At 62.0% G+C, this 23,649-nt stretch overlaps 1 protein-coding gene across 5 annotated transcripts in view; it reads right to left on the reverse strand.

Moving 5' to 3' along the window:
- The window catches only part of SDK1 (sidekick cell adhesion molecule 1), a 719,511-nt gene that overhangs the window by 46,200 nt on the left and 649,662 nt on the right, over nt 1-23,649 (reverse strand). For all 5 annotated transcript variants that reach the window (XM_072943395.1, XM_072943396.1, XM_072943397.1 and 2 more), the window contains 7 exons: nt 19,247-19,441; nt 17,019-17,220; nt 12,593-12,696; nt 11,095-11,165; nt 4,363-4,498; nt 3,286-3,345; nt 1,323-1,424 (listed from right to left, as the gene is read on the reverse strand). In XM_072943395.1, coding sequence (XP_072799496.1) covers nt 1,323-1,424; nt 3,286-3,345; nt 4,363-4,498; nt 11,095-11,165; nt 12,593-12,696; nt 17,019-17,220; nt 19,247-19,441 — 870 coding nt within the window. The remainder of the gene's footprint in view (nt 1-1,322; nt 1,425-3,285; nt 3,346-4,362; nt 4,499-11,094; nt 11,166-12,592; nt 12,697-17,018; nt 17,221-19,246; nt 19,442-23,649) is intronic.

The raw sequence follows: 23,649 nt of genomic DNA on the forward strand, positions 1-23,649 counted from the left end.
GCCTCGGCTGCACACCCGAAAATGACGAGGACAGTGGATGTCACGTTGACTGTATTTCACACACCACAGGACAAACATCCAACCAAACCCAGAACCAGAGCCCAGAGCTGGCCACAAGCCCACAGTCACCTGGCTGGCCGGACGCGGCCCCTCCGCCTACCTGGTCTCCCGCCCAGGCACCAGCCCTTCTCCCTGGATGTCCGCCCTGGCCCCTGGGACTACCTCCCTGTCCAGCGTGCCCGGCCCCTGGATGCTGGCTCCCGACCCCAGAGCACAGGCTAACAGGCGGGCAGTTCCCGCCTCGCGGATCCCATCGGTGTGACTGCCCCCACTGGTGACCAGCCAGGGCCCAGCGCACCCGCTCTTACAGATGGTGCGTGCTGCATCCTCTCCCCCTCCACGTTCCCCCTCTGCCTCCGGGGGCCCTCTGGCCAGGCCCAGCCCCTTCTGGAACACCAGGCCCCCATCCGCCTGCTCCAGGTGACCCACGCCCCAGGGCAGGTTCCTGTGTAAAGAGAGGCCAAGGTGACCCCCGTTCCTCCCCTGATTCTCATTTGGTTTATCCTCGCCGATGTGAAAACACTACCTGTTTCAGAGAAATCTTGCTAAGCTAGACGCTCAGCGCTGCTGATTGGGTTATGCAAATAGCCTCTCCAAACGGCAAAAGGTCACCTGTGTGTTTCTGGCCCAGTGACCAGAACCTCCGTCCTCCTGCAAGCCTGGGTCTGTGTCCTCAGCGGACCTGAGCAGAAACCCAGGCTGATGGCCAGACACAGGATACCATGGTCAGCGGGGCAGGCGATGCCCTTGCTCCGAGGAGGCCAGGTGGGGCGGGGTGTGCAAAGGCACACTCTGACCTCAACATACACCACGACGTCTCCCTGTGAGCTAGCCCCGCAGAAGGGACGGTCCTTGAAGCAAACCCAGGATCCGTGCGGCTTTCCGAGACCCGGGACGGAGCTGTTACAGGAGGTCAGGCTGACTCGGTGCTGAGGACGCTGCCCAGGCCCAGGCAGGGACGGCGGGTGACACCGTACGAGCACCCCCTCGTTCCCGCACACCCAGATTCTATGGGGGTGACAGCACCCACCCCCACCACCAAGTCCTGGTGAACACGCGGCTCCCGGCGTCACCCAGCCTGGTCTCAACAAGACTGGATTGCTCTCTCCGGCCCTCGGGACACCCCAGCCCTCGGCCCCGCCCTCCGCCCAGCAGTGACCCAGAGCCTCCGCCCCACCGGCCACGTGCTCTTCGACGAGGGGGACGGGGCGGCCACCTGGCACCGAAGCCCGGGGCCGTGGGGCGGAGCCGCCGGTGCTTACCAGCCTCGCCGACGAAGACCTCCACGGGCGCGCTGGCCGGGCTCTCGCCGACGATGTTGTAGGCGGTCATGAGCACCTCGTAGCGCCGGTACTTCTTCAGATCTGCGGGGCGACGGCAGGGGTCAGCTGGCCCAGCGCTGCCACCCTCTCCTAGGAAGCTCCCTCCGGGAGCCACCCCAAGGGGACACGGGGGGAAGTCGGCTGTCCCAAAGAGAGAAGTCGGCCAGGGGCCGGCCGCGCCCACGGCCATCTGTGGGGGCGATGCTGCGGGGCCTAGACCACCCCTCTGCGCTCGGGGGAAGGGCGGCAGAAGTGCCTCCTCTCAGGGAAGGAAGCTGGGTGACAGAACCCGGGCTGAGCTTGCCTTTTGGTTCAGAACCTTCCCTAAAAGTGAGGACAGATGGACTAAGACCCTGGCATTTAAATGCACAAATGTTGGCAAACCACGGCCTTTGAGCTTTAGGGCCGCGTCTCGGGAAGAAAGGGCAGGGGGGTCCAGGCACATCGCCAGGGCGGGCCCAGCACCAGCGCTGGGCTGGTCGGCGTGGCGAGAGCAGCTGATCTTTAAGCCAAGACATTCTGGAAGGTTCTCCTAGCAGCAGGGCTCTCCCGAGGCCCTACATGTGTCCTGTCACCATCGTTTCACGGAAAGGCGGGCGAGGCTCACCCACGTGGCTGAGCTGTGAGGCCACACGAACAGCCCGGCTGGCGCGGCCTCAGCGCCGGGACCCGTGTGGCCGCGCGTCCTCCGAGGAGGAGGGCTGCCGGAGTCAGTGGAGGCCCACCCCGGGGGCACGGCCGCCCCTCCCCAGCCCTGTGCCTCAGGACCCCAGGCTGGAAGGCCTGGATGGAGACCCGGGAGGGAGCCCTCATCCCTGGGGCTGGGTTTGCGCTTAACCCTTCCCCCTGCCTCCCAGGGAGCTCGGGTCTGGGAAGCAGCCGGCCCAGGAGGGACCAGCAGAGACGGGGACGTGCCGGGGGTGAGGGGATGGGGAGCAGGAGCCCGAGCCTGTGACCAACGGAGAAGGCGGACAGAACAGCTCGGTGAACTGCCCTGGCCGCCAGGCCCGGGGGCGGCGGGGATGAAGCGGGATGGCGCTGGCAGCCCTGGCGAGTGCCTGCACCCAGCCCCCCACCGACGTTTACCCACTTTCTAATCCAGCAACGACAACGGTCTCTGAACCGAACCGAACCGCCCTGGGGGCCCTTAGCCTTGCACTTGGTCGCTGAAACCCATCCCCAGCCAGGAACCCACGGGGGAGCAGTGCGGTTTGGTTGAAGATGAAGGGAGGACAGACGGATAAATAAATGGGGGGTGGGCACAGTGGGTGCCCTCGGGCCTGAGCAGGAAGGACGTCCGGACACCTGCTGCAGCAGGGTGGTCCTTGAAGTGAAATGAGCCAGACACAGAGAGACAAACTGTGAGGTCCACTGGTGTGGGGTCCCTGCAGGGGTCAGACTCACAGGGACAGACAGCAGAGGCTGGGGGCCCGGGGCTGGCGGAGGGGGACTCAGTGTTTTGAGAGGCAGAGTCTCCGTCTGGGAAGACGGGAACACTCTGGAGGTGGACGGGGGTGACGGCTGCACGACACTGTGAACGTGCTTGGCGCCCCTCGACACACACTGGTTAAGATGGTAAACGTCACGTCTGTTTTACCACAGCAGAAGAACGGGTTACAAAAATAAGCCGGAGGGGCCCGAGGGGAGACCTGCCTAGCGTGACCTTCCTTCTGCCCCAAACTCAAGGCACCGCTGGGGGTGAAGGCCCCCCACCCCCGTTTCTGGAAGTTCCTTTCTTCACTCCATGGTGGTTCTGGCATGTTGCGGAGCAGCATTTGAGAGGAGGGTTCCACAAGTCAGAGCCATTAATCTAAGCCGGTTTTCACTGGGCCCACTGCGAGGCCAGGGCGCTGGACCGGCCCGTTCCCGGCCAGGTGGCTCCGGTGGACGGCGCTGCACTTACGTGTTAATTCGTACATCGTTAACGTGGAGCTGCTGTTCACGGTCTTGAAGCTGCTCTGGGCTGTCAGGGGCAAGCAGAGCAGAAAGGCAGTCAGCACGCAGGGCACAGTTACAGCAATGACGCGCCACTGAAATGAGGGCCCTGCTCCACGGCCCCCGCGGCCGCCACCACATGTCACTCCCGGGGCTGAGCCAGCCAGGCATCCCGGCCCGCGAGTGGAGGGCGAGTGCTCACCCTCCGTTTAAACGGATGGAATTAGTATCTGGCACCATGTAGCACAAAGCAGCACCGGAGAAGGCAGGAGACTGGCTTCTCCGGCGGCAACGCCTCCGCAGGTGCGGCTCTCAGCCTACCTGTGCTCACGTAAGAGCAGAAGGGGTGGGCGAACCACAACCAGAGCGCTCTGGGGACAGCTGGACCGAGCCAACCACATCCTCTTATTTCACTGATGTGATTTTGCTACAAAGCCCAGGGAGACACTCCCTGTCTGGCCACTGGGACGGGACACCGGCGTTACGCCAAGAGGAGGCAACAACGGAGCCGTGCCCTCCTCCTGGTGTGGGGCTGGGCCCGTGCCAAGATGCAGCCTGGAGGCCCCAAAGGGGGACGGGAGTGAGCACAAGGAGGCGCCCCTCTGCACGTGCGACCCTCATGGAGACACGAGGACTGGGGCTCCCCAGGCCCCCGAGCAGGCCGGGGACAGAGCCTCCTAATGTGATGGGAGGTGGTGGCCGCCCTGGCCCCTCCCATCTGGACCCCAGCCCCAAAACCCTGACCCCAGCCCCTCCCATCCAGACCCCAGCACGCAGGTGTCAACGGGCTGAAGTATTTTCTCTGACGCCGTTTGGGGGACCCAGGGAAGGAGACGCCGCCTAGCCTCCTCCCGAGCGAGGAGGAGGGCCGAGCGGCAGCCTGCCCGCAAGCTCCAGGAGCTGCCTCGACCGGAGGCTGTCGGAAGGACCGTCAGAGCCTGAGCCAGGAGGCGGCTCCTCCCAGGCCCCGGGGAGCGGCGTCAGGGTGGTGCGGGGAGCTCCCTGCCGACTGGCACCTGTCCGGAGCCGGGGCGGGGGGGCTCACCTGTGAGCTCGGCCCGCAGCGCGGAGGGGCTTTTGAGCGTCTTGGCCTCGGAGGCTGCGGCCGCCTCGTACTCCAGCTCCCGGTAGTAGATCCTGTAGCCCTGCAGGAGGCCGTTCAGGCTCTCGTCCCGCGGGGGCTGCAAAGACACCACAGTCAGGGGGCCCTGCTGCAGGTGTGGCCAACTGTGTCGGAGGAAGTGGCTGATTCAGACCCAGGGCTCTCAGTCGTTTACGAGAAAATAGACAAGAGTCCCACGGACGGAGAGGAAGGCAGGGACTCGGGTACAGAGCCAGGCCGCGGGGCCACCTCCTCAGAGCCAGGCTCCCTGGTGCTTGCGTGTGGGGACACAGGCATCCCATCCCCGTCCAGCCCAAAGACCCGCGCCCCAGGGCCGAGGCTGGAGGCCTGGCCCAGGCCACAGCAGGGCAAGGAAGCGGCCCGCTCCCGGGAAAACCCAGAAGCCTTGGGACCGCACACGCGGCCTGGTTCTGCATCGCCCACCAGCCGGCCCACTCGTCCCTTCAGCCCCTGTCCCTCCATCCCCCCAGGCCCCTCACTGACCCCTCCGGCGGCCAGGTCACCCCACCCTGCCCGACACAGATGTGGGGCTGAGGCCCGTGGCCTGCCCTCCCCGGCGGTAGGTCAGGTCTAGAACCCCACGGAACACGGGTGACGGGGAGCTCGGAGAGAGGCTCAGACCGGGCGAGAAGAGGAGCCGGGCGTGCGGGACTCGGGCGGGACCTGAGCAAACCACAGGCACGGGGGCGGCAGCTCGTCAGGCAGGCCCGGCCTCTTCTTTTCCTCCAGCTGGTTTCTTCCCTTAAGTAAGTTTGGGGAGGGCGTTTTCATCAAGGTGCCCCATCTGTCACTAGGAGAAAGGCCGTCCCGTTCCACACGGAATCCCAGTAAGGCCACAGAGCTGACCCGGGTGCTGGGGCTCCAGACGCTGGTCTCTCCTCTGGGATCCTCAGGCAAGGAGGATCAACCTCCCAAACTGTGACCAAGATGGACGAAGAGCATGCCCATGACCCCTGGGGGGGTCGCGAAGCCTTGCCCGGGGACAGGGACACAGGCTGGATCCCGTGCCCTGCATCACCACTGACCGCGTGGCGCCCCTCAGTGCACACTGCCCTGGTCCCTGAGTGGTGGCCACAGCTCTGTGCAGCAAAGCCCCGCCACTGAACGGTGTCCCCCAGAAGATACGCTGACATCCTAACCCTGGCTGTGGCTGTGACTGTATCTGGAAACGGGCTCCTTGCAGAGTTTAGTCAAGTCAGGAGGAGGTCTCTCAGGAGTCGGGAGGGCCCTGAGGCAGTGACTGTGTCCTCTTTGGAGGGCAACTTCATTTTCTTTATCAAAGTCTTTAATGCACTTGCCTTTTAATCCAGCAATGACACATCTAGAAAGCTACCCTATATAAACGATCGCACGTGAGCCGTCCTGTGTCCTACAGACACAGCCGGGGCTCCCGACACCGCGGAACGCCAAAACCAATCATCTCTGGGTCTTTTCAATGACACAGATGCCATCAGGATGATGACAGAACTGCCTTCATGCTTGAAGGGCACTGAAAGCAAATTGCTTGCAAATATAATCGCAGACTTTGGACTCATGAACACCAGTCAGATTCTACGACAGTTAATTCACACGGGGACCTAAATGTTCAACATCACAGATCCGTGAGGACAACGTGAGCTTTAAGACGCAACAGAGAATCTAGCAATGATTTGTCAGATGCCGAGATTATAAAAGGATCCAAATATTCTTACAAGATGAGGGAAGTCTGGACACAGGGGCACACGGGGAGAAGGCCACATGAAGGAGCGGCAGAGGCTGGAGGGACGGGTCAACGAGTCAAGGAGTGCCAAGGAGCACCGCGGCCGCCAGAGGCTGGGGAAAGGCAGGGAGGGTCCTTCCCTGTGTCTTCAGAGTCAGCCGGCGCCTTGATCTTGGACTTCCTGCCTTCAGAGCTGAGAGAGAATGAACCTGTGGTTCTAAGCGGCCCAGTTTGTGGTGACCTGTCACCGCCGGGCGGTCCAGGACGCTGACTCACTCTGCCATCCCAGCTCTCTCCCTTCAGTTCTCACACCAGGACTCAGGCACACGTGGGTGTGGCTGTTCAGAGAGGTCCATTCTCTTTGAACTCTTGCTATGCACAACCCAGAAAGTCAGGAAGCAAACAGATGTGGACGCTGCAGGACCCCTTGCTCTCCAAGCTCTCCAACAGAAGAGCCCATCAGCCAGGAGGCGGGAGCGCTGCCGCGGGCCGTGCGCCCTCACGCGTCCCGGGGCAGCGCCCGTGCCGTGTTCACGGTGTTTCCAACAATGCGAGCTGCCCGCACGCGTGCCGCGTCCGGGGCACAGCGGTGAGGGGCTGCTGCGGCCCCTGACCTCCCAGGACACTTCCCGAGGCCCGTGTGATGCCCCCCCGCCCCTGCCACGAGAAGCATGGGGTGCACGTCATTTCCCCACGGGACACAGACAAGTGCGCCTGGAGAACTGGAGCAGACTGGCCATGTCCACATGTGTCCCTCTTGTCACAGGAGCCCAGCAAATCCACATCAGAGGGCATTCCTCTTGGCCAGGGGCATCAGACCCCAGCGTGTGAGTGCAGGGGCAGAGAGCCACCCAGGACGGCCAGGTCTGAGACGCTGATGGTCCCCACAGCATGTCACAGGTGCCTGGCCAGCCTCTGCCCACCGGGGCCAGCTCCCCACGCTCCCGGGCACTGGGATGCCTCGGCTGCAGACCCTCCCGCGGGTGCAGGGAGAGCTGTGTCTGGGGGCAGGACTGTTACCTGGGACAAGCGGTTCTTTGCCCCCTACCCCAGGCTTTCTTAGCTGCCACCGCAGCACAGACAACCCCAGGGGATGGCACTGCCTCTAGTCCTTTCCATTTTGGCTCCAGCCACCTTTGCAGAACCCAGGGGCTCCTTCTGGACTCAGGGCATCCAGTTAAACCTGAATCTCAAAAATCACCATCAGTCTGGCACATTAACTGGGCACGGGCATGCCTCGCTTTACTGCGCTTCCCAGATGCTGCGTTTCCACAAACTGAAGGTCTGTGGCAGCCCTGCCTCCAGCAAGCCTGTCAGCGCCGTTCTTCCCCAGCATTTGCTCACGTTGTGTCTCTGTCACGTTTTGGTGATTCGCACCTTTAAAGCTTCTCCGTATTGTATTTGTTGTGGTGATCTGTGATCTGTGATCTGTGACCTGTGATGTCACTACTGTGACTCTGAAGGCTCAGGTTGTGGCTAGCATTGTCTAGCGATAAAGGATTTTTCATTAAAGTGGATACATTGTTTCTTGGGACACGCCACTGCACCTTAATAGACCACAGTAACGTGTAAACATAACTTTAATTCACTGAGAAATCAGAAAAGCCATGTGGCTCGCTTTCCTACCAGGTTCTCCTTGCTGCGGGCTGGAACTGGACCCCAGCGTTTCTGAGGTATGACCGTCAACCATGCTCCCTCCCCGTTTCCTGAGTGCCTGCCACCTGCCACCCACAGGTCGCTGCACTGTCGCAGAGCTGCTGACACAAAAGGGAAGGTGGGCCCCGGGCGCAACCGGGATGGGGGTGGGTGCGGGCAGGTGACCGGCAGAGCACGCGGGGCCCCGGGACCTGGCACGTTCGTCCAGGCCCCTGAGGCTGAACCATGACTGTGACCACTTTCTCCAGCAGAGCCCACTGCCCTCCTGCCCAACAGGTCCCCAGACTGACCAGTGAGCTGGGAACTCGGGGGCTGAGTGGCTTCAGGAAGGGAGGGGAGAACACGTGTGAAGCCGGGAGGCCCGGCTGGGGCGGGGGTGCTGGGGAGGCAGGAGGCTCTGTTCCGTGTGGTTTCCATTTTATTCCATTTTGCCCTTTTCTGATGGACAAAGCCTGAGTGTTGGAGATGCTGGGCAGTCCCTGTGAGGGTCCACTGCCCGGTGTCGTGGGCAGGCCTTCCGGTCACTTCCTCCCCAGCCCGCCAGCCTCTGGGCCCCGGTCCCCGACGGTGCCCGGCCTCCACGGCGGCAGCGTGTCAGGGCCTTCGCTTCCACTGGGGTGTTGATGACATGGTCTGTTTTCAGACCCGCCTCTTCAGAGTTCACGGAACTGTTTTCAGACGGGCGTTCAGGGCTTTTCTCCTGAACTGCCCTCCCCTGTTTGACAGTTGCTTCCACGTGGTAAAGGTAGACGTCGCTCAGCACTTACTGCTGACTGGAGGGAGAGGCAGGGCGGGAGCTGCTGGCCCAGATGGAGACAGAACTCGTGTGTGTGTGTGTGTGGGGGGCACAATGCGCTCGCAGCCGCGTCTGCTCACGAGGACAGGCTGCCACCTCAGCTCCAGTCCTGGTTTACAGCTACAGCTACAGCTACAGCTGAGACAAAACCTTTATCCTGGCGGGCACCCTTCAAACGGCTGCCACAGCATCGCAGCAGAAAGTGATTTCACTCCCACAGTGGGTGGAAAAGCTGGAGGAGTCTACGTGTAAGCCCTGAGCGCCGCCTGCACAGGGAAGGCGCTCACCTCGCGTCCAGGCAGCCAGACCCACGCCCACAGCTGAGACATGGGTCTGCTGACTCCAGCGCCATCCCAAGGACCTGCCTGCTTCCCGTGGACCGTGCCAGCGGAAGATGGGAAATGGAAGTGCCTGAGACCTCGAACTTCCCCTGTGGATGATTCCCACCTCCCAGCAGAGGCCCTGATGGAAGCCTGGGGTGCAGAGGCCTAACGGGCCTCGGATCAGCGATCTCGCAGCGACCTCAGGGGTCACCGTCAACCTCCTGTTTTCACAGAGGACGAGCCAGGGGCCAGAGAGGCCTCCGGGGGTCAGAGTCACACCACGGCATGCTGGGGTCTGCAGACCAGGGCTTGCCCCTGGCGCTCCTGGGGCCGAGAGGCGCTGGGGCTGCGGCTCCCCGAGGCAGTGGGTGGGGGCCCCGGCTGATGTGTCCTGGGTTCCCGTCCAGTCCCGAGCGCTCCAGTGAGGCCAGAAATTGCAAAATATCACTGTGGTGAATTCCCAGTTCACCAGGAGGACATTTGGAAATGTCTTTTGATCACCTTCAAAGGTTCCCATCACCTCTGAGAAGCTGTCCCTTAGCGTCGAGAAGAGGTGAGCGGCCCAGGATGACTCGGTCACCTCTCAAAGGAGACTCCGCCCTCTGAACTGAAGCCCCGTCCACCCAGACCCCGTGCCCCATGCTCGGATGCGTGGCGGGTCATGCTAGGTCGCCCACGTGGCGTTGCCACTTTCACACCTCAAACCTGTCGGATTCCACATGACTCCACCTCGCGCTTCCCCATGCCACCAACTTGCAGGGGAAGCGGGGCAGCAGGAACGTGCGTGAGTCTGTGGTCGCCGCCCAACCGTTTAGGGGGCACGTTGCTTTTTCCAGCTCTCAGCCCTGTCTCCAGGCTCCAGCGTCCTTCCCGGTTACCTTCAAGCCACCCCTTGGCCAGGCCCCAGCGCGGGGCGTCCAGCACGCTCTGCCTCCCGGGCCTGCAGGGCTAAGGCACTGCCACACCAGGACCGTCCCCTCCTGGGCCCTGAGGAGTGTTCCACTGGGGACAAGTTCCCGAGAGCCTCCTCCGGGTTTCCTGGCGTCCCTGCCCCTTTACGTGCCTCCGTCTCTCCCTGTGCCAGCCCAGCCACTGGCCGAGACAGGCCCTCTCCCCTCTCCACAGCCACATCCAGGCCACCATTCACCCTCGGTTTCCTGCTCCTCCTGGGACCTCCAAAACCGTTTCCTTCCTCCTCTGATTCTGGACGTGACACTTATGTTGTCTGGATGACACCACGACCCTGGAGGAGACTCTCATGCCCACACAGACCACTCTCAGGAGCCCCAGCCTGCAGCGACCACTCCGAGGCAGCCCTCAGCTCGCCGTGGCTCTGAACCCGGACCACAGCGCCCGCCCTCCCCATGGCCTGCTGGCTGTAGGCACTGCCCCCGCCCCTGAGAGCAGCCCCATCCTGGACTTAGGAACGTCCCTGTTGGCCCGAAGTTGGGATCGGGCTCTCATCACTGCCCTGGGCCCCCGCCCATCAGTCTGTGTGCTGGCCTGGCGCAGCTCCACCCGGCTGCTGCAACCAGCCTGCAGGCCGGCCGGACGCCCTCCCCCAGGTCCCAGCAGCGCCCCTTGACTGGGCAGCCTTCCTTGGTGGTTCGGCCCCTCTGTTATTTCTGTCCCCAGTGCACCTTGCTATTAGCAGAAGTGACCTGGAACTGGAAATAAGGCCAAGAGAGGGCTGCGTGTCCCTTCGCGCCCTGTCAGAGCACTGCCGTCGGCCCGCGGGTGCTTGATTATTTAGGACATGGTGCCTTGGTTGGACTGAAGACTTGGAATTGACAGAAGACACATGTGATTCTGTTGATATTTTGTCTGGTTGCAAATAATTTCTGTAGAAATGACAGTCCTGTAGGACGTGAGCCAGTCTTGCCCTGGGAGCCTTGCCCTGTGTGCGCCGTCCCCTGGCCTGGCACGGGCAGCCCCTCTGGTGCTCTGGGCGCCCTCCTTGCCCACTTGCAGGTCCCTCCTAATTCTGGTTGTCACGAAGGTCATGCTCGTCCCGTCGTGGATGTTACACTGGACACCACCTCCCTGCACGGTGTGCCAACCCGCCCAGGGTGTCCCCTCTGTCCCCTCTCACCCCCGACACGGGGCCCATCAGGTGCCAGCCGACCACGCTGGTGCAAAGTTGGGGTTTTACAAAAGCTGGTGGGAGTCCCAGGCCTTACCTGCCACTGGATCAGCACAGACGAGGTGGTGTGTGGGGTCACGGAGACAAAACTTGGAGGCTCTCCCGGAACTGAAACCCAAGGAAGAAGAAAGCGAGGCGTAGACGGTCCTGCTACGCTGGACGGCCGGCCGGCCGAGCCAGCTCTCTCAGGGTCCCAGTGAGGAGGCCCAGGCCCAGTGCCCCAGAGCCTGGGGAGCTGACAAGCCAGCCTCAGGCCCCTCTGTCTCCCCTGGGGACGCCCTTCTCCCACCGGCCAGCCAGTGACCAGCAGAGAAGGGACTCAATCCTAGGAGGGCGACCACATCATGTCCCCGACCTTATCCTCCCCGACAGACCCCACGAGACAACAGCGTGTCTGGGTCTCTCCACGGGGAGCCGCTCATGCCAGCGGAGGTGCCCAGAGAGCTCCTGCAGGTCCCAGTCTCCTCCGGGGCCACCCCCTGTCTCCCAGAGGATGAGGAACATCATTTTGGGGGTACTCAGAGCGACCCCTGAACAGGACAAATGATCAAGCCAGGCCACCACGCTCTTGGATTTCAGCACTGATGTGACTGTCAGGAAAGGAGGCGGACTTTCGGTGGCTGGAGGGACATCTGCCCTGGTCTGGGTCTCGGTGGTGGTTCTGCTCTGCAGCAAATAAGGGTCCCCAGAACCCCTTAGCCGGTCCTTCGGGTCACCCGAGGCCTCAAATTGGAGTAGTTACCCTCCCAGGTTATAGAAAGAGCAGAGCCGAAGATGGAAGGTCCGGGGGGGAGCCAGCAGAGATGGGCTGGTTTGAAAATGCTTCCACTGCGGCGGTAACTGGGGAAAGTGCCTGGGGGTGTTCTGGGGTTATTGTAAAGCACTGGCAGGCCAGCTGAGGGTGCGGGCTTGGAGGCGGGCACCAGGGCCGCAGCATCTGCCCCGCGGTAGCAGCCATGTCCATTCCGAGCACCTGCCTGTCCCGTCTGCTGGAGGCACTGGGGGACGCTGTCTCCCAGGCCCCTCCGGCCAGGCCCTCACACAAACTCACAGTGGGTCCACAGGCCCAATTCCTCCAAGCAGGACAGAGCGGGTGACAAGCCACCTGCTGCTCTTAGCGGCTCTCACCTCCACACTTCACTGGGCTTCTGTCACTCGGCAAACGGGGATGGCTCGTGGATGAGAAAAATGGGAAAAACCTCTTAGAACCCAGCTACCCCCGGACATTTCTTTTTAATGACCTTATTAATCGTTCGCCTTCTGGAATGCTAATGGGTCGTAGGGGTTTGGAAGCCAATCCAGGAAATCTCCTGGGAGTCCTGGTGTGTGGCCATGGCCGTGCAGGAGTGCCCTGAGACGTGTGTCGCCACCTGACCTCCACAGCCCACGGCCACCCCAACCCTGCTCCCTTGAGTGACGCTTTCCTGGCTCAAGACGGGAGCGGGGCCTGGCTCTCGGAGCCAATGTTTGGGGGCACAAAGGCAGCAGCGGGAAGGGGGCTGCACCCATCTGCCGGCTGGGGCCCCGCTGCTCACCGTCCTGTAGTGTGGTCACAGCCTCTGTCTCCACACTGAAGTCACTGTCCCCAATGTCATTGGTGGCCTTCAGGCGCAGCTTGTAGGAGGTGAAGGGCCTCAGCCTGAAACAGGGAAGAGAGGAGTGACTGAGGAGAGTCCCCTGCCCGGCCCAGGGGCCTGGGTGAGAGCAACTCACCCTGAGCCCCGGCGGCAGCGAGGGGCAGGACATCCTGGGCTGGGGGCTGAATCACTCCCCGCCCTGCAGTGAGCCGGGCCCCAGCTTCCTGGCCAGTCTCGGGAGACAGGAGCCCCTGGGGGGGAGGGGAGAGCAGAACTTCCAGGCCGGGGGAAGGAGACTCTGCTGCGGGCTCCCGGGAAAGGAACCGGCACCTCCTGTAATTGAAGACACGTGTGCGCAGCAAGTCACCGCTCTCCGAGGAGCTCGGAGGATTTCTCAGGAGGAGCTAATCACACGAGCCCTCGTGGGGATCCGGGGCGCGGTGAGCACCTACCTAGCTCACCTCTCCGTTCACCCCCAAGCACTTCTTCGTGGAGGAGGGTGCGGGCTGGGGGCCTGGCTCCAAGGTCCACCCCTGCCCCTGCTCACTGAGCCAGATGTGGTGCCAAGTGCTTGGCAAGCACGACCCCATTTCACCCACACAATAGCCTTGTGGGGTCGAGTCATTATTATTCCCATTTCACGGATGGAGAGACAGAGGCCCGGCCTCTGCCAAAGGACTGGTCAGTGGCTGGGTGGGGACTGGAACAGGGGTACTGCCTTGATGCAACCTTTGCCTGCCACATTAAATAAGACCAAGCAATGTTGGTCGTCTGTGTGAAAAAATGTCCCCCCTCAGCCCACTGATGAGAATTTAGGGACACTAAGAGTATCCCCCGATCCTGGCACTTCTTGTGCCACAACTTCAGCCAGCCTGCCTGCCTGCCTTCCATCCACCCATCTACCCCTCCATCCACCCATCCATCCATCTGTCCATCCACCCATCCACCTGTTCATCCATCCATCTATCTATCCACCTGTCCATCCATCCATCCATCTATCCACCTGTCCATCCATCCAGACACCCTGTATTTATTGGGTCTCGTGTGCCACGCTGATGACTAAGACTTCAGACAAACTCTTCCGTGTGGACAACGCCCAGATCTTCACCAGTGGCACCGTCTCTCACGCACCCTGTTCAGCCCTGAGCTGGCCAGCTGCTTGGGGCCGCCCATATGTTTCACTGCAAGTGGAGCAGACAAGGAAACTGCATGCTGTCTCTTCCCTCCTGCAGTGGCTGTGTCTCAGGCACCGGCTCAGCCATCCTCTCCGTTTCCCAGACCAGAAGAGCCGAGGTCACGCTAGACGCTCCCTCCCCCGGCCCTCAGGTCCTGCCGGTCTAAGCAAAGCCCTCACCGCCACACGCATTAAGCAGACAACTCTGTGCTCTGCTGCCTCGGACGCTTCCCCTGATGTCACGGCCGCACCTGTCACCTCCGCAGCCACTGTGCTGTGAGGTGGGGGTGTGGGCAGGACATGGCTTGTGGTTCAACGTTCCTCCCACAGGGTTATAAATGGAAGGAGCTCCACGGAGCCCTTCGTCCATTTTGGTTATAATAATCAAATATACGAGCCCTGAACATGGTAGAAGCCACCCACTGCTGCTTCTACGTATTGATGTATCTTTAAGACACTGAAAATATTTATTGAGAACTCATTATCGGCATCACAAAGAATATGGAACCCATGCATAATATCTATGGCCAAATTTACCCTATCTTTAGTGTGGCTTTATTTTTAAAGACACAGAAGAAAGTTTAAAAGAAATAATCCAGTGCAGGTAAGCACATGTTGACTCCAACAGAATCCCTACTCTTTCACCTAGTGACTCCCTTTGGGCCCCTGTTTTTGGGCCCTTAGCACCTGCCACAGAGGGAATTTCAGAGGAACAGCAGGGCCCACAATTGCTGGGTACCAACCATCACCTGAGCTCACGCCAGCGCCGTTCTATCCGAAGTCACGCCCAGAATACACACGTGGCTCTGTGCTCTGAGCCCCTGCCTTCTAAAACTGAACGGCATCTCTCTGGCATGCACCCACCAGCCAGAAGCCGACGATGCCCAGACACGCCCCTCAAGCCCGACCCCTCCCCCCGCGCTGGGTCCACACGCACCACTAGATTTAGATGGTTAAACTTTCCGTTTTTAAACTTTTGTTTCAACGTCTATGTTTTTGGCCACTGGCAGACTTCATGCAACCGGCGAAAGCAAAATGTCAAAAGAATGTTCGAAAAAAGAAGGAAACCGCAGCTGTTAGGACTGTTGAGCAGGGAGGGAGGCTGTGTGCTGGCAGCGAATAAAATACCGCTTTCCCGGAATTCTGCCTGTGACGCGTCCCCTGTAGATGGGCAGGAAGCTTGTGCCCTGGTCCTGGAAATTAAGTCCCTCCTATCAAATTAGACTGTCTGTCCTGAGTCATGGACCCTCCTTTCCATCATGAAGTCCCGAGCGCAGTCGGTCTGCGTGCTTTCAGGAGGCCCCAGCACAGGAATGGCAGCTGGATTTTCTTTCTTTCTTTCTTTCTTTCAGCTGGTTACACAAAGAGGTGAAAAAGAAGTCATTTCTATCCACGGGCACATGCGAACTAAGCTGAGCGCCAGCGCACCAGACCGTGGTTTGCTAAGCAAGCAGGGCCTGCCCGGCTGCGCTCCCCGGACCCTTGGGGGGCGCCAGGACAATCGCGGGCCCCAGGGGGTGGCGTCGGCAGGGTGGCGGCTGTGTCCCGTGGGTTCTATGGCTGTCATTCAAAGGGTAAGCGGGGTGCTGGCGGGGTCTGACTCTTGGATCGCCCTATTACTCGGCTGCCAGTTCGCGGCTGTCAGTACCTGAGGAAGATCTTCCACGCAGACCTGAAAGGAACAGGATCACGCACCTGTCCCGTCTTCCAGGAAAGAGAAACCCAGGCTTCCAGGGGGCTCCTCCAGGCCCCACGGCCACCAAGGGGCGGCCACACTGCTGAGAGCCTGGTGTGTGGAGGGTAACGCGTTTTTCCACCACATCACAGTTGTGCTAGTTTGTGTCCAAGGAGCTCTGAGCTACAGGCCCAGGGAAGGCGAGAACCACAGGCTCTGAGGGACCCTCTCCTCCTGTGGAGAAGTGGGGACGCAGCGGGAGTGTGGCCACGTCGTTGCCTCAGCTCCCTCAGCTGCAAGACGGGGGACTGTGAAGGCTGGTTGCTGTCTCCCCGCAGCCGCTGTGCGGGGCCACATGGGGACACGGCCCTGGGGACGACGGGCGCTGTGCAGCGTGGAGATGGCGAGGACGGTGGCGGTGACAGCAGTGACGGTAAAGACGGCTGGGCAGGCTGCAGGCAAGTTACTGACTTCTCATCCTGCTTCTCAGCCGCAGGATGGGAGGACGACGACCCTCCCTCCAGACTGTTGAGGGGACTCGTGAGCTGGAGGATGTGAAACGACCCTGCGCGGTGCCGGCAGGTGCCTGCTCTGAGCGGTGAGAGGCGCCCTGGCCCACCTAGGAAACCGCGGGCTCAGCCTCCGACGAGTTCCTGGCGAGGGCTCTAGAACCCACAGACAGGGGACTCACTGCTGGCAGCTCCCCCCACCCCGGAGCGTGAGCCTAATGGAGGGTGGCGAAAACAGGGTTGGGGGAGTACAGTGAGGACGCCAGGGCGGCCCCCCTCACAGGCTGGGGCTGCCACTGGGCAGCTGTGAGGACGCAGGGCCTGGGGTCGCTGCGTTGGGCCGCCCATCTGCACTGTTCCACCTGCAGGCTTCTGACAGGCGACCTAACCCCTCTCAGCCCTGGTCTCCTCCACCGGAAAGCGGCCAGGTGGCGAGAAGAGGCCTGGAGGAGACGGCGTGGGGGGTGCAGCCTGGCGGCCCCTCCGTCCCACCCAGTGGCGCTCTAAGCAGCTGGTTCAGGGGATGCCCTACTACCCCCATCAGCCATCCTGGCGCTGACAGCTCCGCGGGGCAGCTGTCTGCCTTGCTGAGTAGGGACCCCGCTCAGAGAAAGGCCGTCTCTCCGGCCGGTGACATGGTGACACAGTGACACAGTGACATCGGTGGGCTGGGCCGCTCCTCCCCCACGCCTCTCCCCCCTCCATCTGCCCCTTGGGGACGAAGGTGCCACAGCCCACGCTTCCAGGCTTACAGCCCCCACTGCCGGTTCACCCCTGTGGCCTGGCGTGGGCAAACCACCCGTGCAGGGAGGGGATGCTCGGAAGGACAGGTGGGGAAGAGGCCTGCGGGGGCTGGGAAGTGGCTCCACAAGGCAGGAATCCTGGGTCCCGGCACGGGGGGCAGTGACTAGAAGAAGAGACGTGGGGTCTCAGCGTCTCTTTGCACCACACAGATTCCTTACTCGGTGAGGGGGAGGAGGGGCCGGCTGGAGGAGGCCGGGAGGGTCCTCCTGGCCCTCTGCCTACCTTTCGACGACACAGGCCGTGGCTTCGTGGCTGATGGACGAGGAATAGGTCTGCCACTCTCCCCGGGGCAGCTCCCGCAGCTGCACAGTGAAGTACCGGATAGGGGAGGCCCCGTCACTGCCTGGGACCCACTGCAGCCGCAGGCTACGGGCCGTCACTTCCGCCTGGGGCACCAGGAGCTCCCTGGGGGGTGCCGGCCGCTCTGCAACCGAAAGAGGACAGCTCAGGGACACTTGTGAGGCCACCTGTCCCCAGAAGGCCCCCAGTGAGATTGACATGTGTGAGGCCGCCTGTCCCCAGAAGGCCCCCGGTGAGATTGAGCGGGGCGCGCTGCGGCCGCCCACGAGGGCTGGCGGCGTGGATTAGCTGATCTGGAGGCGATTCCTGGCTTCAGGGGATGGGAGGGTCTCCGACAGCGGACTCTGGCCGGGGCCCAGCTTGGATCGGATTGGAGGCCCTGCTTGTTCCATCCGCAGAGCAGAAACAGACAAACACACAGACGGGGGTGAACTGACACACGCTCCCCAACGGCACGTGGTCACTCCCAGGCATCTCTGAGTGACCCCTGGGCTCCCCGAGCACCTCCAAGTTCCTTTGGACTCAACTCAGTCCTTCTTTCTGATTTGGGGTCAGTGCATCTTTAATGCTGGTTCCCTCTCCCTGGAAGTCAACGTGGGCCTGAGACCTTAAAGGTGTGTGGGACGGGGCTGCCTGGGGGCCTGCAGGGCGGGGGACTGGGCTGCGGGGAGCAGCACAGGACCTGGCTTCTGAGTGTGGGTCACCGGCCCATCGCCCCGTCTCCTCACCCCACTGATTTCACTAGAGGAAGCCCACAGAGGGAGGGTCATTGTTAAATTGTTTATCATGAAGAGTATTGATTCTGATCAGGACGCATGGGGTGTAATCGAGCAGTAACTGACTGTCAGGCTTCGAGGGGCCCTAGGATCTGCCTTAGTCAGCATCCTTTTCTGCAGCACGCACTCTGGCCCCAGGGTCTCCTCTTTCCCTGAGGAGTAGCCCCAGTCCTGCCTCCCTTCAAAGGCCCCTCTCCCGGACCTGCTGGCCAAGCTGTCCTGGGCTCTCTCCTCCTGAGCCGTCTGGACTGAGGACCTGCAGGCCCTGGTGGTGCCAGTGGTCCCGGGCATGGGACGGGGTGCTGGGCAGGGCAGGGGACGAGGGTGCTTCCTCAAGGGAGTTCATGTCAATACTGGATTTAACTTAAGTCACATCAAATCTTTAGCAAATCTGTCTCTTTCTCTTCCTTTAGAAAGGCTTGCAACAACTCTGAGAAAGAAAGCAAGAAGCAAAGCCTGCAGCTCTGGGTGACCTGAGGGGGACCCTCAGAGCCCTGGCTGCTCCCTCAACACCAGAAGTGCTGGCCTGGCCGTGTCCTCAGGGGAGGAGGAGCCAGCGGGGAGCTCTCGCATCGCTGGTGACCTCCAGGCTTCCTCTGTCCCTCCAATTCATAATAGAGAAGATGAAAGTTGTGAGAGGGGGAGGAGGAGGAGGGAGAGGAGGAGGAGGAGGGAGATGGGCAGGGGGAGAAGGGAGGGGGAGAGGGAGGGGAGGAGGGAGGGGGAGGACCATACAGGTGGAGCCCCAGCCGCTTGTGTAAGAGACCCAGGGCTGTGCCCCTGGAGGAAGGAGCCGGCTGAGAGCAGCCAGCAGCAGACGGCACGGAAGGTCAGCCGGGCAGCCTATGGAGGTGGAGGCCCAGCAGCTGCGAGTCCCGGGCAGGGAGCAGCATCCTCTTCTGCAGAATCGGGGCTCACCTCCCATCTCTCCCCAGGCTTTGGGAGGACTAACTAGATAAAGTACCCCAGTCAGCTCGGCTGGCGCTTGGGGCAGAGGAGGTGCCCTGAGAGACAGCGCCCCCTGGAGCTGGAGGGTAGAAACCACGGCTGCTGAGACGTGCCCGAGGCGGGCCACGGCTCGGGCATCACCGGCCAGGTGCCCGCTGTCGGGGAGCTTGCCCTCAAACAGGGTGACGGCGCAGCCCTGGGCCAGTTACAAGGCCTCTCTGAGCTGCATGTCTTTCTTCCAACCTAGAAGCGCAGGCCCGTGTGTCCAGCTCCAGACACGGCTCAGCGGGCATTCAACAACCGCTCAGTGCCCGAGCCGCCCACCAGAAGGCCACAGGGCCTGACCCAGGACCCCGCGGGCTGCCAGCCCAGCCCAGCCCCTCCTCCTCCACTGGGGGACAGGCATGCAGGGCCCCAGGGTCTCACCTCTCTTCTCAGTGGTGATGACAGTGGCCTCCAGGGGCTCCCCCCAGCCCTGTCTGGTCTTGGCCGACAGCCTGAAGAGGTAGGCGGACTCGGGGGCCAGCTCGGTGGCCGTGAACTGCCTCACGGTGGCGCCGACCTCCACGGTGGTGAAGGTGTTGGGGCTGCTGCTGGCCAGGCGGTAGGCGATCTGGTACCCTGAGGGAGCACGAGGGTACTGGTCAGCTGTTCTTCTGCCCCAGGGGAGCCCTGCAGTCCCACCACCCATGAACCCCCCCAGAGCCCTGTGTTTCCGTTTCCTTCTCCGGGTCCAGCGCCAGACGCAGACCAGGGCCACAGGGAGGGGAGCCGCAGCTGGCGAGGAAGGGAGGGCCTCCGAGTGCTAGAGCCCCGACACGGGTCCCGCTCCGCCCTCCGTGGAGCTGGCCGTGGAGACAGCCATCTCCACTGCGGCCTCCGGTGCCCAGTGGGCCCAGGGAGCCGCGGATGCTCCTGACGGGGCAGCACAGAGGCCGTGGCCCCCCCTGCCTTCTGGCCCCCCACCCCCAAGGGTGTCCTTGCCCGGAGTGCCCCCTGCTAGGAGGTTCTCCCCAGTGGAGTGGCCGGTGCGGGCTGCACTCAGCCTCCCTCCCCATCATCCTGCTTGTCTGCACACCGGGCTCCCTCCTGCAGGCCCCGCCATGCGCTCTGAGCGGGGGCTCCACCTGGAACAGCCCTCCCGCTGTCGGAGAAGCTGGAGGGAGCTTGCACCTCGGTTCAGGAGCCCAGTTCTGACCAGCTCTCACAGTCCCTCGATTTTCAAGGGTTCACAGTTGATCAGACGTCACTGAGGACGAGGCCTCTCCCTCCAGGACCCCGGGGCGCCCGTCTCCGTCTGATGAGGTAGGTGGACTTGCAGACCCTGCCCGGCCTTCTGGGCTCGCAGACAGCTGTGGTTCAGCTGCTGAGTCCCGCCCTGACCAAAACCAGAAGTGGCGGGGCAGGGGCACCCACCGTTAGTGACCGCAGACTGCCCAGCTAAACGAGGACTCGCAGGGGCCCCAGGCCGGCCCTCCGCCAGCTCTGACCCACAGGGTCTCCAGGGGAGGGACGGCCCCTGCGGAGATGGGCCTCAGGGACTAGACGGCTGGCATCGCCTTGGCCTCCTCTGCTCCCAGTGGGACACCTCTGCCTTCTCACTCCTCCTGCGCACACGTCCTCCGGCCCCATCGGTGGCCGAGCTCCCTGGCATCAGCCGGCTCCTGCACTGTCATCTGTCCACCTGTGTTAGGAGCCTCATCCCAGCCCACCACACGGGAGGCCAGGAGGACAATGCCGAGGGGTCAGACACTGCAGAGTGTACCCCAGCATTAAGCCCCCACCCCTGCTGGTCACTATTTTGACCACACAAACTGGGGGATGGCATGCTCTGACCTGTGTACAGTGACTATGACCCACGGGCGTTTGTGAGACCCTGAAAGGGCCCTTGAGTGCCTGTCACAGTCGCTGCTCTGCCTCTGATGGGCACTCTCCCTGCCACAGTGACCAACCACCCTGGGTTGTCCTCCTAGACACCTGTCCCTTCCCATCCACTGACCAGTGTCCGGCCACTCTTCTCCCAGACCTTCCCTCGCCCTTGCCTGATCCTGGGGGGCTGTCTGGAGTTCAGGCGTGGCAGGACCCCAATCCCAAGCTTCTGAGGCTCCTGGACACCTCACATCCTGAAGATGAGGGCGGTGTGGTCAGTGCGGCCACCATGGCAGAGCCCCTCCTGCTGAACTCCTAACAGTCCTTGTCCCCCGAGCCTCCAATGGGCCCACAGGGAGCGTGTCTCCTCGCTCTGCCACAGAGCAGTGGGGCTCAGGGAGGTCAACAGTATGAGGTCACACAGAACAGCCAGCAAAGTGGGGGCTGAGCCACGTGTCTGCCTGGCTCCAGAGACTTCACTTCCCACTGAGTGGCACTGCGCCCACCCCAGTCTCCCAGCAAAGGGACAGGCCCCCCGGGCTGGATGCCAGCACTTTGGGCCACGCGTCCTGGGCGTGGGCCACATGTGGACGTGTTTCCGGGGGACGAGGCCTGCTGCAGCTGCGGTCGGGCTCCGCGGGGGATGCTCGGCTCCCTGCAGCCGGCGGGGTCCTGCTGCTCCTTTCTGTTTCACTCGCTGGCGTCTTCACACGCGCGGGTTTCCATCTGTCTTTTTGGCACATGCAGGTTTCCGTCTGTCTTTGGTTCTCTGCACTCACTCCTAATAGTTACAGTGCATGCGATCGACTCATTTCTCAGCAGTACCTCTGGCTCCTTGCCAGCAACAGCGGAGGACGCACCATACCTTCCCTTCTTCTTACCGCCACCTTGTCTGCCGCGCCACCGAACTAGTTACATTGCTGCTGTCATCGCTCCCCCGGCTGCGCCTTTACACTTTAAATACGTTTCTGTCCCTGCGACCCGAGGTGCCAGCCCTGAACTCCCCTCTGAAACTCGCCCGCTGCTGTGGGAGCGCTGTGAATCCGCATCCTCACGTCCCCTCTGACCTCCTTGGGACACTCACCTCCAGCTTTTAGGTGTCATATTGTTACTTTTACACCGTCAGGTTTGCAGTGATGCTATGGGCGAAGCACGTACCCATTTTGGCAGATTTCAAGTGGCACACAGGAGAGATGAGATGGGGTGGGAGGCGGCCTCTGTCCCGGGGCCGCGCCGTCTGCATGGGGTTGTGGTTTGTACACAGAGGCTGAAGCCAGCCTCACATGGGGCCGGGGAGCCTGGGTCCTTGGTCGTGGCCCCTATTTCCACCTGACCGCCGAAGGAAAGGCAGTCTGTGCCCTGAACAGAAGCCCTGGCCCGCGTCATTATCACCTGCACATTTCCGAACTAAAGGAAGAAACTAAGGAAAAAATGTTTTCAAAGACAAACCGAACTTTACAGTCAAGCACAGGACCACACAGGCAGACACGGGCTACCAGGAAGACATGACCAAACACAGCACTTTACAGACCTCAAGAGGGAGGCGCAGCCCAGTGTGGGTTCGGCACTCGAACGCCATCCCGAGACACCAACCCTCCCAAAGCAGCAGAGGTTAGCTTTGCGTTAGAAGCAGACGAACGTATGGGCGTCGGGGGCCTGGGCCCCTCTGTGTACACACGGAGTTTCTGGGTAGGACCAAGCTGACCAGGTTTCTTTCTCAGCGTGTGAGAAGGCAGCAGAAGCAGAAACTACCCCATCAACGTGCCCTCCAAGTGCCGTGGACACTGCGGTGACCGCTGCCACGCAGTGAGCTGGGGAGTCCCGGCCCCACCCCAGCCCCCCACAGCACCGCACTGCGATCCCTCGCGGGCTCCTCGCAGCTCGGAGAGTCGCGTGGGCGACTCAGCCTCCTCGTTAACCCCAGTCACCTCTCACCCGGCAGGGCTGAATTACGGGGCTCACACGTGTTTAGGAGCAGGACACGCACGCAGGTGTGTGTTCACTGTCGCTCACTCTCCGCCACGTTTCATCTCCGCTCTGACTCTTCTGTGGCTGGAGCTCAACACCCTGTGATGAAACTGAGATTTTGTTCAAAGGCACATCTTTGTGAACTGGGATTTGGGGATTAAGTGGAACCCAGTTTCTCCTTAAACGTCCGCTCTCCTCCCCTGGCTGGCGCTCGTCTGCTTTCTGAACAGCCATTCCACCTGTCCCCCCAGGGCCCCCGGGCGACCCTGCCCTGCCCACACCTCCACCCGGGCAGCCTTCCCTCACACGAGCCCTCCTTCTCTTAGAGGCCCGCCTCGCTCCCCGGGCCCGGGGTGGTGCGTCGCCGTATGCTTCTAGGTGGTGTCCTGTGTGCGCGCGCGCTTGCACACGCACATGTGTGCACATGCGTGTGTGTGCGTTTGCATGTCCTCTCGCTCTCAGAGGACATCACCAGCATCAGAGCCCCAGTTCCGCCCACGAGGCCTCGCTCCTGCTCTCGCACGATAGGATGTTGATGATTTCAGGAAAAGGGAAACAAACTCGAAAACAATCTGGCGACTCAGCAGGTATTTTCAAGGTGACCGTGGAAGAGTGAGAGAAACCAGACGGCATTTAGACGCGGCGAGCGGCCCGCCGCAGGGCAGAGGCTCGACTTGAGCCCCAACCGCCGTGGCAGCAGTCTGTATAGAGGGGACGTGTCGTTTCAGAAAGTGGCCAAAGAAATCTGGGGGACTGGAAGAGCCCTGGGGTGCCTGCCCAAGGAGGGGGCCGGGGCGGCGGGGAACAAGCCCGCTGCCCGCAGCGGGACCTGAAGCCACAGCCGCCAGGCCAGGGCACTCCGCCGGCTGCAAAGGTAAAGTGTGCACTGGGCAGCAAGCGGCACAAAGACAGAGTGCTCCGGATGTCCTGGTCCCTGTGGCCAGGAGGGGCAGGCGGGTGGAGGAGGCCGGGGGCTTTGCCTCACACGAGAT

This window comes from Vicugna pacos, chromosome 18, assembly GCF_048564905.1.
Source record: "Vicugna pacos chromosome 18, VicPac4, whole genome shotgun sequence".
NCBI lineage: Eukaryota > Metazoa > Chordata > Mammalia > Artiodactyla > Camelidae > Vicugna > Vicugna pacos.